We start from the raw sequence: 17,293 nt of genomic DNA, 5'->3' as shown, positions 1-17,293 counted from the left end.
TGACCTGCCAATGGAGCTGAACATGTCTCTGTCCCTGTTTCCACAGCTGGGGCACCCAAGGAGACTTCTCAACGACACACGCGCTTCCAGCAGTGAAGGTGAAGCTGTTCACGGAGAGCACAGGGGTGCTGGCTCTGGAGGACAAAGAACTTGGGAGGGTAAGGAGATTTTGAGTTTAATAATGTTTCCTTCTGGCCCTGCTTTTCTAGAGAAATCTCTCCTGTATGGAAATACCTTTGGAGCACAACGTGATGGGCTTTTTTGCCAAACTTCAGGAGAGAAAAAAGCAAGCTCTACACTGCTGGAAAGTAATGCATCTCGCATGCTGTCTTTGTTGTTAGTTTTTAATGGCAGCATTTCAGCTGGCTGTGCCCACACTGAGCAAAGGCAGAGGATCTTGTGTGTGATACTAGCAGTCCGGAAAGCTTTAGAAGTCGCTTACGGAAATGGACATTGCTGAGGGAGAAAAGGCGATTATGCTGAAGCAAAATAGGGGATTTAAGTTTGGCAAGAGAGTGTTAGACTGCTCTCATATCTACTGAAGAGCCAGTGAACAGTTTGAGCATTTGAAAGCACTGACTGCTGTACTTATTGCAGAAGGCTGAAATCCAGGCTCCTTCAGGACTCATGGCTAAACTGGTGGCTTCAGTGGGGCCCGGACTAGCAAGTGAAATGTGGGGGGTTCATTTCACCCACCAGTACTCTCATTAGAAAAAAGCTCAGATTCCCCTAGCGCCAGCTGTGGAGCCACTGTCGGAGCCGACCTTCCTGCCCCATCTCTGCCCCTCACCTGTGGTCCCTAATCTGGTCCCCGCTCCATGTGGCTGGTGGCCCTCCAGCTCCGCAGCTGCAGTGTATCTGTGGATGGTACCTTTCTGTAGCTTTAGGACACTTCAGTTAGTCTCCATTATTTTTCACAGCCTATCTTCGCCTCAACCATAATTGGGAGCAAACTCCCTGCCTTCCCTTCCTCAGCTCTTCAGGTTTTTGAGAATGGCATTTGTACCAACAGTCTTCCCTCTGCAAAGGAGGCCACCTCCATGGCACGGGCTGGTGTCCTCGGCTCCTTAGCTGCACTCAGGGTGGGGAAGAAAAAAGTGATAATTAGCAGCTTGTGCAACACATACAGAGTGCAGTCTTTTAATCCTACCAAGGAAGAAAAGCCCAAGAGATATCCCCTCAAACTGAGTGTATAGCAGGAAGCTAAAAGTTGTGAAGGAACCCACAGTTTGACCTCAAAGTCATGGCAGGTTGAAACGTCACAGAGTCTGATTTGGGTTTCCAAGGGTGGTATCACAAGGGAGGCTCCACAGCCACATTGTGGCTTTGTAACATGACAGAAGAGAGAGTGGGAGCATGCAAAATGAAGAGCAAATACTGTTTAATCAGCAAAGGAGTTGACAGCAGGTCTGTTCTTCTGAATAGCATAGTGAAGACCAAATAAAAAACAGTTCACAGAAAGTGAGGCTGCACCTTACACACTGACTTGGCACTTCCCTGTGTAGCAGCTCAGCATGGACTGTATAATTTCCAGAAGCAGGCTGTGTTCTATCTGACCAGCTCTACAGCACACCCTGCTCTCTACTTGTCTACAACCAAGGCCAAAAAAGCCTCTGATCTTGTGGCAAGTCCAAGAAATTATGATCTGACCTGTTGTTGGGTTGTTTCTTGCTAACTCCTTACAGTCACTGGCTGCACACAAACGTCTGTATCCCATAAAACAACAGGTTGTCCTAATTAACATAATTTTATATTCTTAATATTCATACAAGTGCCAAATATTCTTTCGGATCCTAGTGAGTTGCTGATCTAATTTATATCTTTATAGTGGAAAGCTCTGCAGGTGATTTGGTCTCATGTAATTTATGTTCATTTTAAATATTTGTGTATTCATGTTCATGAAACATCCTTTGTTCTTGCACTTGGGAGAGAGAAAAGCAAAGTTACCCTCCTTTCCTCTCTTCACCCTTCTCTTCAAAGAGAGTACCAGCCTCTTCAGAATTTCCTCATCCAGAACTTCATCCTTCCTTTCTATACATCCTTTTTCTCTTTTCAAGAGAACCAAACAGACCACAGTACTCCAGCTGAAGGACTACAGTTGCTTTGCTGCACGGCATCATAATATTTTCAGGATTATTTCCAAAACTACATTCTTTAAACAGCCCGACACCTTGTGCCTCCTCCTTTTATCCGCTGCAGCATGCTGAGCAGAGCTTTTCACCAAGTCATCCACAATGCTGTTCAGGGCTTTTTTTCCTGAGTGGTTACACTTGATGCAGAACCACTTGCTTTGTAGGTCTTGTTTCCACTGGCAGCGCTGAGCAGTGCTGACTTTGCTAGTCTCGGAAAGCAATTAGCTTTGCATGTTGTTCTAAGAAAGATGTCAGGCCCCAAAGCAACCCCTGTTGCCCTGAAATACTGATGAGCCAGCCCTGCTGATGCACTTTAATTCCCAGTCCAGCGGGAAGCCATCGCTCCACTTTAAGCTTCTGAAATCCGAAGAATGTGGGCCAGCACCAGCAAGTGCAGAGAGCAGGACCGTGATTTCCTTTGGACCACGGCCACCAGTGCTTTGAGTCAGCCGAACTTCAAAGGGACACTCAGTGTGCCTGGAGCAGTCTCACAATGACGCGTGTCTGATCGGGCTGCATCAGGATTTCTTTTTAATGAAATAATGAAATCGGGAGCGTGTTAAGCCCCTGATTTAACTGTTCAAATGGGCACAAACCTGTCTGAACAGAGAGAGGAGGGAAGCAAAGTCTCTGAGGGGCAGTTTTATGCACAAAAACACCCATGCTTAGCTGCCCTTTGAGAAGCAGCTTTGTGCTCTGCCAGGCATTTACAATGCTCACTTTCTATTGCAAGTGTTAAGTTGGCAACTGGCCGGCACTCCTCATTTCACCACTTTTATCAAAAGAAGAGCTGGAAAAAGCTCCCAAGCCCTAAACTGCTGGTTGGGCAGCTGAAGCCATGGGAATACATCCTGGCCTTATTGAAGCCAATGGCAAAACTCCCACAGATTTCAGCCGTGCCAGGATTTCATCTACCAAGAGCAAGGAGGGGAAGAGCTGTGAATTACAGCAACACTGAATGAAGTTTATGAGCTTTTTGATGAAAATGAGTTAGAAATCAGTGAAAGCAAAAAGTATCCCAAACACACGGAGAGGCTGCTGCCTTGCTGAGCGCTACGGCTTAGGGCAAGGCCTTTTTGGGGCTGTACAACCTGCCTCGCAGTGGGGGTCTCTAGGTGTTGCTCACAGTTCAGGCCCATCCATCTTTCTACTACCACCCTGCGTGGAGGACTCATGTTCCCAGTGCTGTGGAAGATTTTGGAGGACAGTTTTCCCTAGGCTTTGCTCCGCTATTAATGCAGCACTAAGACAGGGGGAGCATTCAGGGATTGACAGGCACAGCCATCCCAGCTAACCATCAGCCCTTGTGAGCTGAGAACAAGAGAGGGGCAGGGATCCGTCCCTAGACCAGCAGGTATTTATACCACTAACCCCCTCTTTCCCACCTACACCTTTGGAAGGTATTTATACCACTAGCCCCCTCTTTCCCACCTACACCTTTGGAAAAGGTTTGATTTAAACCAATGGAGAAAAAAAAAATATATATATATATATATATAATAATGCCAATCCCTGATCATCAGGTTTTGCTAAAATGCAGTCTTTTCCAAGAATGATTTGTTGGAGGCCACAGTTGCTCAGTCACTCTATATAACCAATAACAGCTTCAGATTCCTGCCAGAGAAAGCCTTAATCTAATTCAATACAAAGAGTGTTAAATAATGATGATGAATGAGTTTGAAATCCAAAATCTACTGGTGTTAACCTCAGGCTTTGGGGGAGACACTAAAATAGTTTTTTAAATCATTCATCAGAGGGTCAAGGACATTTTGGTAGAAAAAACCCTAGCTTGTTGACTCAGCAGTAAAGTTGAAGATGATAGAATATAAGATCATAAGCTGTGCTGGAATTTGACAGCTGCACGGACTAAGTATGACTAAGGAATGAGTGATAGAAGCAGAGCAAATAATGAGGGTGAACAGAGCCATTTGTAAAAGAATTTTCTTGCATAAAGGTTAATGGATGTAAAGGAGAGTCATCTCACAGTGGAGACTTAAATGAATTTTCACCCAGCAAAGTCACCTCTAAGAGTGACATGGTCAGAAGAGGAATGGGCATAGGAGGGAGAGACTGTTATTTTGAAGACAGCTGTGGTTCTTCTGCACTTTTATCCACACATACACATAAATGTCCTACAGTCACAGGGTTAAGCCACCTAAAAGGATACGTGTGGATACCCCAGGGGGAACTGGCTAATGCAGTGTAGTTCTTGGAGAATATACTGACCATGCTGGTGTTTCTGTGACTTGCTGTCTGGGGAAGCTGCTCTGATTTGTAGGGGTAATGAGTGAGAGGAATAAGCATGTACATGGCCAGAAAAGGATTATTTGCCTCTTGGGGCAGTTTCTTTGGTTAGCCAAGCACTTCTGTTGGTATTAATCTGCACTGCTCCACTGAAATCATTGGTGTTGCACTGATATACCCCAGCTGGAGACTGTCCCATCGTTTTCTCTCTGCATGAAATAAAAGTAGAGTATCCTGCAATGTCTTATATCACAATATTTGGTACAGATTTTATCTACTGCGGTAGTGCAATGCCTGTATTTTATGTGCATTTCAAGAAGCATGTGCAGATCAAGAAGCAAGGAGAACTTGTAGGGGAATTAGGCATGGGAGATAAACCAAGAAACATGGCACAGTGGGGACTCACAGGGGTGATGACAAATTCTTGGGAGTTCCCTCACCAAGAGCCCTGACCTATCTGAAATATCGTCTACTGCATCTAGTCCTACCTGTAAACAAAAAATCAAAGCAGCTTCATGACACCCTGATCGTAGCAATGGATGAATCGTTTTAGGTAAAACTTTCTGAAAACTTGAAGCAGTGCACCTCGCGTGGAAAATGTCAAAGGGTTAGAGGTTGACAGAGCTGTATGAGTCTGAAAATGGAGGTTTGCAGTAGACGATCTCAGTGAGATCTTGTTGCTGGTTTGCTACCAGTCACATCAGTCCACCATCACTTCTGAACTGACAGCTGCAAATTCTTTTACTGTGGTCTTTCCTTAAATAAATGCAAGATGGAAAATGATAATGCAGTTCTGTTCTGCACAACTTCATGAACAATGACACAGTAGGTAGAGCAGCCAAAGAATATATAAACTAATCTCAAAATAATAATCTGTATATTAAAATGCCAAAAAAAGCTAGCCTCACCGATGTGAACAGAAATTTTCAGGCTGACTTATAGGGAAGAAAGTAGTTCATCTGATGTAGTTTTGTTCCCCGTTAAAACCCATTTAGTGAATAATTCTTCTCTTTAACATTGTTGGTTTTGATGCTTACAGGTTGTTCTCCACCCTACTCCCAATAGCCCAAAGCAGTCAGAGTGGCATAAAATGGCTGTTTCCAAAAACTGCCCAGATCAAGATCTGAAGATCAAGCTTGCAGTGCGAATGGATAAGCCTCAAAACATGAAGCACTCTGGGTAAACACTCGCCTTGATCTGAACTGATTTTATTTTGAATGTGCATTAGAAAATTTCTTTTTTTTTTTTTTAAGATTCTGGAAGAAAAACTCTGACTCTCAAGTTCACAAAAGGTCAAAAGAAGGGTAAATATAGAAATGGCATTAGTTCAGTCATTTATAATGCACTTTACATGTTCTTAGTATAGTCTCTTCAATGCATATCAGCCGAACAGTTTAAATTTTAAACAAGATTCCTCAGGAAATTCTTGGGAAGCTCTAGCTAGTGCCATTGGCAAGGCTTGCCTCTGTTTACTCTTTAGAGCTGCGAATAAGATAAAAACTTACTACAGAAGCTCTCTGGGAAAGTCATTGTTTTGATTAACTCTTTTTTCTAGTGTGTTTTTTATGCTATAAAAGCACCTCTGTTTCATTTTTATTTTCATAGTGTTTTGTTTCATCATTATTAGACAGATTGAATCACTCATCTTTCTTTTAATTCTTTCTCTTGTCTTCCCTGCTAATGAGATCAGAGCCAATAGCCACATGCGAAGTTTAGTTTTTCCACCGTGGGATCACGGGCACCAAAAGCAGAAAAGAACTGTTCACCTGCCATATTTGTTTCCTTGATAGCAATTGGGCTGAGCAGCCCTGCCTTTTATCATGCTTTCTTCGACTAACATTTGATTTGCCAGAGGCTGCTTAAAACCGTGTGGTTTATAATGTTAACTTGTTGCAATAACTGAGGCTGTCTTTTCTCTTGATTTTAGTGGCTTTGGCTGGTCCATTAATGTGCATTACAGATTATTTTGGCACTTGCTCTATAATGTGCTTTGTGAAAATCAAGTTCTGCTCAGTTGTGTTCCTGCATGTAGCCATGCACAAATATTGGAGTAAATGACCATTCTGAAATTATTCTGCATTTTCCTATACATAACCAAGAGCAGAATCTGGCCAAAGCCTTTTCCATAATACACATTCATATACAATAGCACGTATTATTGTGCAGTATATACATGTAGTCAATCAACTCTCTGAGCATTTTACACATTTTGTATAGGAACCCTTTGTCCTTCTTAAGCTATCTGCTGTGAAGTTCTAGCTTCAGTGAAATTATCAGTAAAACTGACTTTGTCTTCTTTGGGTATAAAATTTTCCCTTAGCTATTTTGTGATCAAGATCTCGCTCATTCATAACATCTTATTTAGATCTCCTGGCGAATCAGGGTTACTTCAGGAAGGAATATAAACAGATTGGCCTTTGTTTCTAATGGACTGTGTTGAGTAATACTAAATCATAATATGATATCCATTAGAGCTGATAGAAAATTATCTAAAATGGAACCTAAAGATGAAGTTAAAAGAAAACATCCAGCATCTCTAATTGTATTTCAAAAGAACTTTTTTGATTCTAGGCTCTGTAAATCATAATAACTTTTTATGTTATAACTGTTAATTGGCTAATATGTTGAACTCTGAAACTGCTTTCTTATGCAGGACTAATAAAGAATCAAATCTTGGCCCCTTTGGATTCACTAGCAAAATTCTGAGAATCTCTGGGACTAGGACAAATATTTTCCATGTTTTTGAACTCTAATCAAGGACTCAGTGCCCACATTAGCATGATACATGGAGCTGTGTGGCTTAAGCATTCACCAAGAGTATGTGCATATGTTGGATCTATTCTGACATGAAGAACCACCTGCATAACAAAAAAAGGAGTTGTTTTTCTATGTGTTGTTCCAGAACCAAAGTAACTATAATGATACATAAACATATTAATGCTGAACGCTATCTTTGTATTTATTATTAGTATGGAATTCCCACTATTTTTACAGTATTACAGTGCCACAGCAGCTGCTTCATCATAAAGATTAAATGCTAATTTTGATATTAATTTTAAAAGTTACTTCTTCATTTGTAGAAAGCAGTGGATTCACTCCCCCTTAGAAAGTATTCAGTTTGCCTGAATATCTGTATTCAAGCAATTTCTAGGAATTCATCTTAAGCTGCTCAGCACAGTGACCTGGTTTAGTCAGTCCAATGTATACTGGGATCCCCTGAACTGGTTTTAATGTATTAAGTAGCCCTCTGTTTGACAGCTCCCCTCAGCCAAAAGGTTTTGTGAAGGCTTAAAGCAACACTTAGGGTTTCTTTTCCTTAGTTCTTCCGTTGTAATGTATTCTTCACCCATCTGACCATGTAGTAGCTATTCACTAGTATTGAAGGGCTTCTAAATTCTGAGCAAATTGTAAAAGACAAAAAAGGAAGAGAGAAATAATGCTGTGTAACATTAAGACTTGGAACCTTTTGTGTCACTTTCTTTACAGGTTACTCTGTCAGGCTGGAAATAAATACATTCAATAATGCTGCCTAGTTTAAGAGACTTCTGTAATTACTCCTGCTTGTGCATTAGCTTCATTTTCTAGCTATAAAGAAAAAAGCAACAGAACAATATATAATCACTTGTGTACTGAATTCACCTATTCTTTTCTCCTAGATATTTATGGGCCATTGGTAAAAATGTTTGGAAGAGATGGAAGAAACGCTTCTTTGTCCTGGTCCAGGTAACCAATTTAACTAGAAGCTGATCTTAAATCATGAAGTTGGTTGATTTAAGTCTCTGTTCTAACCTTTTTCAGTGCTGCGTAATTGATGCAAAACTGTGGTTCCACATAGGGTGTTTGTTGGGTCATGGCTTTTTCTAAAATATTGTACATCTTCTCAAGGGTATCCCAATTACAAACCTCTAGCCATGAGATTCCTGTGGCATCCGAGTGCTTGGTGAAATGGAGAAACAATTTTAGTGAGGAATTAATGAGATAAGGGGAAAGCTCAGTCTATCTTGGCTGCAGGCACTTCAGTGCAAATGCTCCCTTTTTGCCTCTGGGTAAAATTTAAAGTCCATTGAAATCTACAGAAGTTTCATTGTTGGCTACGTCAAAGTCAGTATTTCACTCGATGTTTATCTTCCCTTCACGTTCATTACTCCCTCTCATCGTTTGCAGCTCTCATTGGTCATTTTTCAGTATTTTTCCTCCTTTTTTCCTTTCTTTTTTCATTTTCTGCACTCCCAGTTTCAGTAGACCTGTATATTTGATCATTGTTAAGAATTTCAAAGAAACAGGTAGAAAATGTTCTTCAAGATCTAAAAGAGTCTGGTCATTACTTGCATGTTAGATCTTCCCTCCCTTCCCCTTCCTAAGGGTAGCCTGAGTGTGCTGCATAAGCCACAGAAGTCGGGGCCCTGGGTTGAGTGGCTCCGTCTTCACACCACCCTGATAAACAAAGTCACAAGAGTCCTCCTGGGTCCTGCTTTCCCTTGCTCCTCTCTGGGTTCCCCAGGGTTTGCTGTCTCTTAAGTATGAGGAAAAAAAAGCTTTGTGCAGGGTGAGAATGCGTTGGCCAGACCAGGGGATCTGACTGTCATCTTGTGCCAGCACAAATTAAAAGTAATCAAGTCAGAGGGTAAAATCCTACTTGGAACATCTGAAGCAGATGGCCAGGATTTCACCCATGTATAAGAACAGAGCAAGGTGCAAACCAGATGCAACAGACTCCACATTTCTGATAAAGCACCCTTGCACGCTGATTTTCCTGTGCCAGTAAGAGGGGAGGAGTCCACGCGGTCCATCTGCCACATTTCACAGCTGGCTTCTCTGGTTCTAAATCACCTCATGAGAACTGGTTAGTTTGTTTTGAGTTAATTATTAGTCTAAGTTCAACTGTCTCAGGAGGAAGCTTGAATTGCATTCTGTGCTTCTCACTGCCAGCCTCCATAGGGCTAATCCACATGGCAGGCAAGAAAATCCATCCTGGAGTGGTAAAAAGGACTTATGATTTACATGACACGACCCATGTAAGTTGGAGCCTATTTGGAGAGACCAGCTCAGTACCTTGTCCTGTAACCAAGTACAATCATCAGGGACAGTTTAAGTGATCATTCTGGACTCTTTCTTCTGAATAGAGTCAAAATGGCCACAGAAGAGAGGGCAGGGCATTCGTGTAGACCAGCAACAGGAGATGTCTCAGCCTGCCCAAGCAGTGTATTTAGATTTAGGTAGAAGTGATGGGCTTAGGTTCTGTCTAATCCATTCCCAGAGTATCTGGTTTGCAAATGCACCCACCCTGCAGGAACCAACTAGGTCCCAGGGTGAGGTAGGAGTGCTCTGCACCTTGCTGGGGACCCCAGCATCTTGCAGGGCTAGACCTCTGGAAACGAATCCCACACCGATCCACATTTAAGGGCCAACAGAGGCCACAGTTAAAGAAAGGCCTTCTTGGGACTGTTGTATAATGACCCTGTTCTTGGGCAGAAGATATAAAACTATACACAGAAAATGAGGGATTGCTTTTCTCCATACATTTGCTATATTATGTTCTGTGTTTAAATTAAAAGTGCTGTGGCAGTATATGATCACCCATAAAGCAATTAGTATTGCTTTTCCCTTAGGGCTGATTCATTACTATCAGACCAGGTTTTTGGTCACTTTTTTCCTTGTGGACAGGGATTCTTCAAAGTAGGGGCCTTCTCGGAGAGGTCCTGTGTGTGACAGAACAATTTTTCTTTCCTAAAATAGATTCTTCCATGAATAAATATATTGATACTCTTGGGTGCAAGGGTTTGTAGGTTTGGACCCTAGGAGATTAATTCCCATGTTTCTCTCGAGGTTTTCTTCTGGGCCTTTCTACATAGTTGCAGTTACGTTTTCAGTTTTCAGTTGCTTAGTATTCTTGCCATGGAATTGAAGCTCTCAGAGTTAGACCATCTTTTCTCATGTTACTAGGTCTGTATTCTTCAGCTTGCAGATAAGAGCAGAATCTGGCCAGAAAAGCAGTTCATTTGAATAAGATGAGCAGACTTTTGCCCCCAGAGAGACTCCATAGACCACCTCAGAAATTCCAGCTGCCACTGCAGCTCCTCTCTTACGTTACCGTTTGCTCAACATTTGGTGCAATGTAAAGTGTTCTGCTGTACATCAAATATAAACAAGAAACACTCTCTATGCAGTCCCTCAGATGTAGTTTGAGCATATTGAACATGTCAGCAGGCAATAAAGATGGAATAAAAATACTTTGCTGTCCGTATGTTTGTCATTTGCTTTTCATGCAATGCAAAGGATGGGTGCTGATACAGACAGGGATTGGAAGCGAAGGTGTTGATGTCCAGAATGCTCTGAACTCTGCTGAACAGCAGGCAGAGAATAACCCAGGCAGAAAGATGAGCTGGCTCAGTTACGTAAAGAATGGACAAGGAGCAGCGCATGTTCAGGAGCTTAGTCATCCACACCAGGCTTCTGCCTGCGCTAGAGCCGAGAGAGGGCATCCAAAGCATGCTCTCCGTTTGGGACTTAGTGGTCTGCTCAATCTGTAGTGCTGCCAAAAGGCACGGTTGTAAGTTTGGATGAATAACTAAATATGTTTCCTTTCTGATCCCTTGTCTCTTTCCCTTATCTGTAGCATCTTCTATTATAACTTTGTCTGCCTTCCCTTCCAGTAACCTCTTCCTGGTCCTGTGCCCTCTCCTACCCCTGCTCCCTGTTGCAGATGGAGGCAGCCAGTCCAGCCTCAGCTCTTTCAGTGCTCTTCAACAGTACCACTCTGCCCTCTGGTACCAGAGGTTAAGAAATTTATGGTAATAAATACTCAAACTCTTCATATCCATCTAAACAAGGCACAAAGGTGCCAAATGGCATAGGCGGCACTGTGGAGGAAGGTGTTGATGGCAGCTTGGCTCCTTTGTGTCAGTGGTGCCTCGCTGGTATGAATAGAGGCTTTGCGCAAGTACACAGAAAGGGAAAGGGAGCTCTACAGGGCACATTTCCATTGCTAGTTGGCTTCTGTAAGCCCTGGAGAGAAGGGGAAAGGAGCAATAACTCACTTGTAATTTGGGCAGAATAATCCCTCGCACCTTCTGTGTCTGTGTAGCTGTGAAGGCTCCACAAGAGAAGAGATGATTTGTTTGGGTGTAGTGGGTGAGAGCAGCTCCTTTGTGCCATTTCTGTAGCTGGGCCTCATCTCTTTGGTGCGTGCACTCCCATGTGGACTTTATTTGGCCCCTTGGTGAAGGTTTGCAGCATGGCGCAGCTTGCAGGGCTGGTGCGTATGCTTGCTCCTCCAACGTGCGCCCATGCGTTAAGGGGGGATAGTTTTCTCTTTTGAATGAATCGCAGTCCTCTCTGCACACTGCCCACCCTTCTCGTAGACACCCTTTGAGATGAGCAGCAGAAGAGCAGAATACTGATTAGATGTAAATTACATGGCAGAGACTCGTTACTTGCCTAATTTTAAATCCTGAGATATGCAGTGTGAAAGCGATGGCAGAATATGGCCCTGAGCTTGGATGGAAATGGTCCGCAGCATCACAAGTGAGGAAAATGCTTCGTAAAGGCAACAGTAACACCAGTGGCAGTGGTAAGCAAAAGCAAGGAAAGAATTGAGGGCAAAGTTCTCTGTGAGTGGTTGAGAGAGGAACTGTGCATCCATCACAGATGTTAGAAGTGTTTTCTAAGTTGCTGTATCAGCTGGCTGAGCACAGCATACAAATTTCAGCCCGTGTGCCAATTAGACCCTTGATCGTGCAAAAGCTGGATGGAATTTTTTCATAGCTGACAGAGCTTGTATTAATTCTTTGCAAGGTCTAATGTGCTGTACTGGAAATAACACTATTGTTGGTTTTGTTGGGCTGGCTGGCTTTGCGAGAGGAAATTTCTTATAATGATTCTTAAGGGCAAGTGAATTAATTACACCGAGATTTCAGACTGAATCTGTTTTTCTCTTGTCATAACCCCATTTCTGTGCTTTGGCAGCATATGGGAAGTAACACTCTGTGGTACCTGGATGACATGTCTGTTGAGTAGCTTGAAGCAATTTTTGGCTGATTGTGTCTGATGATGTTTGTAGCATGTTGCTGGAACCAGATCAACTCTCTGCAGATTAAAACCAGTTGCAGTGTCTACGCCTGGATCTATTGTTCTAGTAACAGACTCCCTGAACTCATTATAATTTAGACTAACAGTGACAGTTCCTGCTTTCAGCAAAACTCAGCTGATTCTGAATAAAACAAAGTGTAGTAAGTGTTCAGTAACTCCAAATAACCAACAGAACTTGAAAATAATTCAGCAAAATTGCAGTATCCCACACCAGCGATCCTAGATTGTGGTCCTCAAATCAAGGTAAATGACCCGTAGCTTGTCCCCATAATCATATTAAATCATGTTTTCAATTAGACCTTTGCTGAGAACTGGGCGTGGGTGGTGATTCTTGAGAAACCTTGAGTGTTGAGGATTAATACAAAATGTTTGGGAGCTGCTGGTTAAACAGATGTCAGAACCCATTAGACCTGGTTAGGGTGGATCCTGAATACGTAGTCCTACTCTCGCGGGCTGGCGTAACAGGCCTGGCTTCCCTTCATGCAGATCTGCCCTGGGAAAACACGAACACACCTCCTGGTTAAAGGAAGAAGTTAGAACAACTGTTACATCCAGTTGTTTAGGGATGAATGAATGTGCTGAGATGTGAAAACTGTTGTTTTCACATTTGTTTCTTTAAGCTAGATCATTTCCTCTGCTCATTTGTGCCAGTAAAGGGCTGAGGAGGCAATGTACATCTGGAACCAGAGGACAAGACTCTCCCATCAAATTGGAAAGCTGTATTACAGCTGGTAGTATCTTAGCACAGTTTCTCTCCCTTGGGACAAAATGCATGCTGTTAATCTAGGAAAAGTCCATTTAAGAATTTAACCCAAGTGGGGCGTTGTTATGTCAACAGTGAGAAATGGGCAAGTGACTGACTGAGTTGTGTTATGCTGGAAGTGTGAGGAACAACAATTAACAGGTTTGAACAGGATTCTCGGAAAAGCAGTGCTGGCCAGAACAGAAGTATTTGGTGGTAAAACAAGGATGAAGTCAGTGCTGGTTAATACTTATCCACTGTATTTGTTAACCAGTAGGATTATATAGCTGATGACAGAATATGGTCAAGTGCCAAGAAAGTCGGATCTAATTTAGCAGCCTAGGAATAGTGAACTCTGGCATTTGTCTCCTGCTGTCTCTGTTTTCCCCTTCCTGATTTTCTTTGTTTCTTTTTCTCTCTTTTCTCATTTTCTTTTCCTTCTGTTCTTCTTCTGCCTCAACTTACATCTCAAAATAGTGTTCATTTTTTGCAATGGATCAGGCAGGGCAGCCTTGGGTTATTTCCCTTCTTCTGGTTTCACTCAGTTCAGCTTCCTTAGATGCCCCTTTGCTGCCCCTCATCTAGTCCCAGGATGAAATCCCAGTTGCTTCGAGAGTTTGTCCCTCTCTGGGCAAAGATTTCTCCTCAGTCTTCCTTCAGCTTCCTCTTTGTATCCATCTTTTTTTCAATTACTCAAACCATTCATCTTGCCCATCCCATCTGCTCACTTGCTCTTATACTCAGCTATGGGTTTGGTGTGAACTCAGCAGGCTGCAAGATGAATTTCTGCTATTAACTATTTCACTTGTCTGGCCACTTCTAAGCTTCCACAGAAAGCAAGCTTTATAAAGCACGATATTTTCTGGAGGGCTGATGTGAGGCAAGCTGCAATCTCCCCCTGATCCTACAGTGCTGTTCAGCAGAGAAGCAGAATTGTTACATACCGAGCTTTCCGGGATCTGATTTTGTAGGATTTTTTTTTTTTGCCACCACTCACAAATGGAAGGAGCCACCCATCACTGGTAGCTGGGGCATCACCTTGGTTCTGACTGCAAGGGGTAAATGCCCTAGGCAGCCAGATAGGACAGACAGCCTGGTATGCCGGTCCTTAAAGTCATTAGCTCCAGCTGTTAGGTGCAGGCACTCTGCGCAGCACAGTTGGCACCTTTTCCAGAAGACATCAGTAGCAAACCATTATCTCCTCCTTCCAGCCTCGTCCAAGCTTGCCTTCTGCCAGGCACTTGAACAAGCTCTTGGACAATCCTGAACTTGGGCTTTGGACTTCAGCTGTATGAACAGAGAATAAGTAGGACACGATGCCAGATAGGCCCAGGCTCATCGCATGTTGTAGACTGACCTACAGGTTTCTTCCCATAATGACATAGAGCAGCTTATTCCAGGGAGAGCATGTGAAAGCTAACAGGAGGGAGCAGCTCACTCTGCATCTATGCCAGGATGCCTCCACCAAAGTCTGCTGTCTGCATCTGTCCTTTTTTAGCTTTTAAAAGGAGAGGTATAGACCCTGAAATGCTTGTGTGTGTTTCCATGTGTTACTGTTGTGTTGATATGGTTGGCTTATTGATATAGATGAAGAATATTTTCTGGGTCCAAAGATGAGATGAAATGTTTGTACATGAAGAAGTGCCTGAAATTTAGACCTCACTTTGTGGGTCAGAGAAGATATTTTAAACTACTGAATTAATTTTACCTGTGACTGTGAAGCAGCAACAGGAAAATGAAAAAATTAGTCTAATCAAAGGTAGATTAGTGTGACTCATTTCAGGAATTAAATTTATTGTGGCATCCCTAAAGTACAGGTGTCTAACAGGGACAAACCAAATGCTTTCTGTTGTGATGAAATCACAAGTGTCTTCCTTGTAAATAAAGCGCATTCAAGAGTTTGTCCAGGAGATGGCAGCAATATACTGCAAGTATAACTGAATGAAACCCGCAGGAGTCGTCTGAGTATTGTGCTGTGGGGCACTCAGCTATTTTTAGATTTCTTCTTGTTAATCATTTCAGTTTTTGTGTTGCCGGTAAGATGGTAGGCATTCAAAGTTCACAGCATATAACATGCACTAGTGTGCTCCTGCTATTGGTCTGTTACTTGTCAATCTTTCATCAGTGCTTATAGTTTTAAGGAAGATGCAAGATGCTTAAAGCATCACTTTTAGTCTTACTCCCACAAACGTGTTAATGATAGGGTTTATTCTTAGGTGGTTTTTGGAGCCGTTCCTGGAGTAAGGCATGGCACAGGCAGAGGCTGCTGAGTGCAGGCTGGCAGCTAGCGGAGGCCCGTAGAGGGCAGCAATATACCAAGCACTGCCTGGGAGACGCTAAACCAGAGAACTGGGTCTCCTGCTTTAAATAAATGACATTTTATTAGTGATAGATGCCACCAGAATATGCGCTGCATGTGTATTTGTAACAGAGCGGTTTACCCCTAGTTTGGAGGCAAGCTCCTCAGCTGCTGGGCTGCAGGGGAGAGCGCAATCGCTTGCATGAAGCCCTTCTTTCAGGATGTTTCCTGACTTCCCGAAAAATGACAAACACGATTCATTGCCATCCATGAGAGTTTTAAAGATCCCTCTGAAGTCAAAGTTTCCTCCAGAGGTCAAGAAAATGTCCACACTAATAAAATTATGTAAGGAGTCCAGGATGTGACACAACCTTAACAAAGTCATTTGAAATCATTTGACAGTAAATTTCCCTGCAAGTTCCTAGCCTAAAGCACGGAGAATCCTTTGCTCCCTGCACAGGCTTCTCCCAGACGATCCACATTGCAACATGCGAAGTCTGAGCGGGGTCTTGATGCGGCCTGATGGCCTCCCGAAGGCGAGCCGGGAGCCTGGCAGAGCCCCCCGCGGCCGGAAAGGCTTCCGTCGAGAACTTGACATTGAATGTGTCGTGTCATGCAGATGGTACCTCAGAGGAGTGAGAGCTGCCATTTACAGCACTGATGACAACAACTGCCGAGATCAGTGGGATCTTAAGATTGCTTTAATATGACTGGCACCTAGCAATTTAGCTCACATTGTTTGTGACAGGGTGTCACTCTTGCACTTGTCTGGGAATGAATGAGTTTTTTAAAGCGTGTAGCTTTCTCTCTTGGAGGAAATTAAACCACTGTACGTATTGATGCCGAGAATTAGATGCCAGCCATAGCAGGCTGTATTAAGAGAGTGCTTTGCTAATGCGTGCTAAAAGTTTAGGCTGTCTCAAGTGGGCAATGCCCATCAAAATTAAAACTCCCCCTTCCCTGGTCACCATAAACATGCCGTAAATGTGCAGCATTTTTAAGCACTTTGGATTGCCTTGTCGTGGTCACCTGGTGCCATCTTAGCTTTGTGGTTTTCTTCAGGTTAGTCAATATACATTTGCTATGTGCAGCTACCGGGAGAAAAAAGCTGAACCTCAAGAGCTGCTGCAGCTTGACGGATACACTGTGGACTACACTGACCCGCAGCCAGGTACGGGAACCGGCGGCTTACGGCTGCGGCAGAGGTGCTCGTGTCTGTGACGCTCAATACTGCTCCCCAGCTGGAATCCTCTTTCTCTCTGCCTGTAGCTGCACTGGGATCAGTATTATTATAAATATGTTTGTGTTTATACTGCTCATTAGCTATGCATGACTTTACTATAAATAGATTTAAGGAAATGAGCTGAGAATTGCACATTAAGAAGGAGAGACTAGTCTTTTCTGGGGCACCTAAGTGAATAAGACACTTAAATCCCAGTGAAATACGAATGTGAGCGGAATGCTCAAATTGAGTAATAATCCTAACCTGTGCCTCCAGATTATATTCCTTAAGTAAAAAGTTAGCAAGTATGTTTGTCTTCATTGTAGGAAATATTTATGGGACCAACCTTTTTTACCTGTTGTATTTTCTCTGGGGCAAATGTATGTGAGCAGAAGGGGCAGAAAGCATCCTGGTACCTGGGTGTACCTACTTGTTTACATGGTGCTGAGACCTTTTTGCAAGTGGAGGAGCACCGTATTTCTTTTTTTTCAGCAGGGCAACGCACTGAGCGTGGTGGTCCTCACCTTGCCCTGCATAATAGCATCCCCCAGGGGAGATGAAGAAAG

The 17,293-nt window shown here is 43.1% G+C and overlaps 1 protein-coding gene across 1 annotated transcript in view; it reads left to right on the top strand.

The window, feature by feature from the left end:
- CADPS (calcium dependent secretion activator) overlaps nucleotides 1-17,293 on the top strand; it is a 246,120-nt gene that overhangs the window by 125,341 nt on the left and 103,486 nt on the right. Inside the window, exons 7-10 of the mRNA XM_067303622.1 lie at nucleotides 47-158; nucleotides 5,416-5,555; nucleotides 8,033-8,099; nucleotides 16,568-16,676. Coding sequence (XP_067159723.1) covers nucleotides 47-158; nucleotides 5,416-5,555; nucleotides 8,033-8,099; nucleotides 16,568-16,676 — 428 coding nt within the window. The remainder of the gene's footprint in view (nucleotides 1-46; nucleotides 159-5,415; nucleotides 5,556-8,032; nucleotides 8,100-16,567; nucleotides 16,677-17,293) is intronic.

Source organism: Apteryx mantelli, chromosome 12 (genome assembly GCF_036417845.1).
Source record: "Apteryx mantelli isolate bAptMan1 chromosome 12, bAptMan1.hap1, whole genome shotgun sequence".
NCBI lineage: Eukaryota > Metazoa > Chordata > Aves > Apterygiformes > Apterygidae > Apteryx > Apteryx mantelli.
The sequence above is the reverse complement of the archived record's forward strand: the minus strand, read 5'-3'. Positions and strand labels throughout refer to the sequence as shown.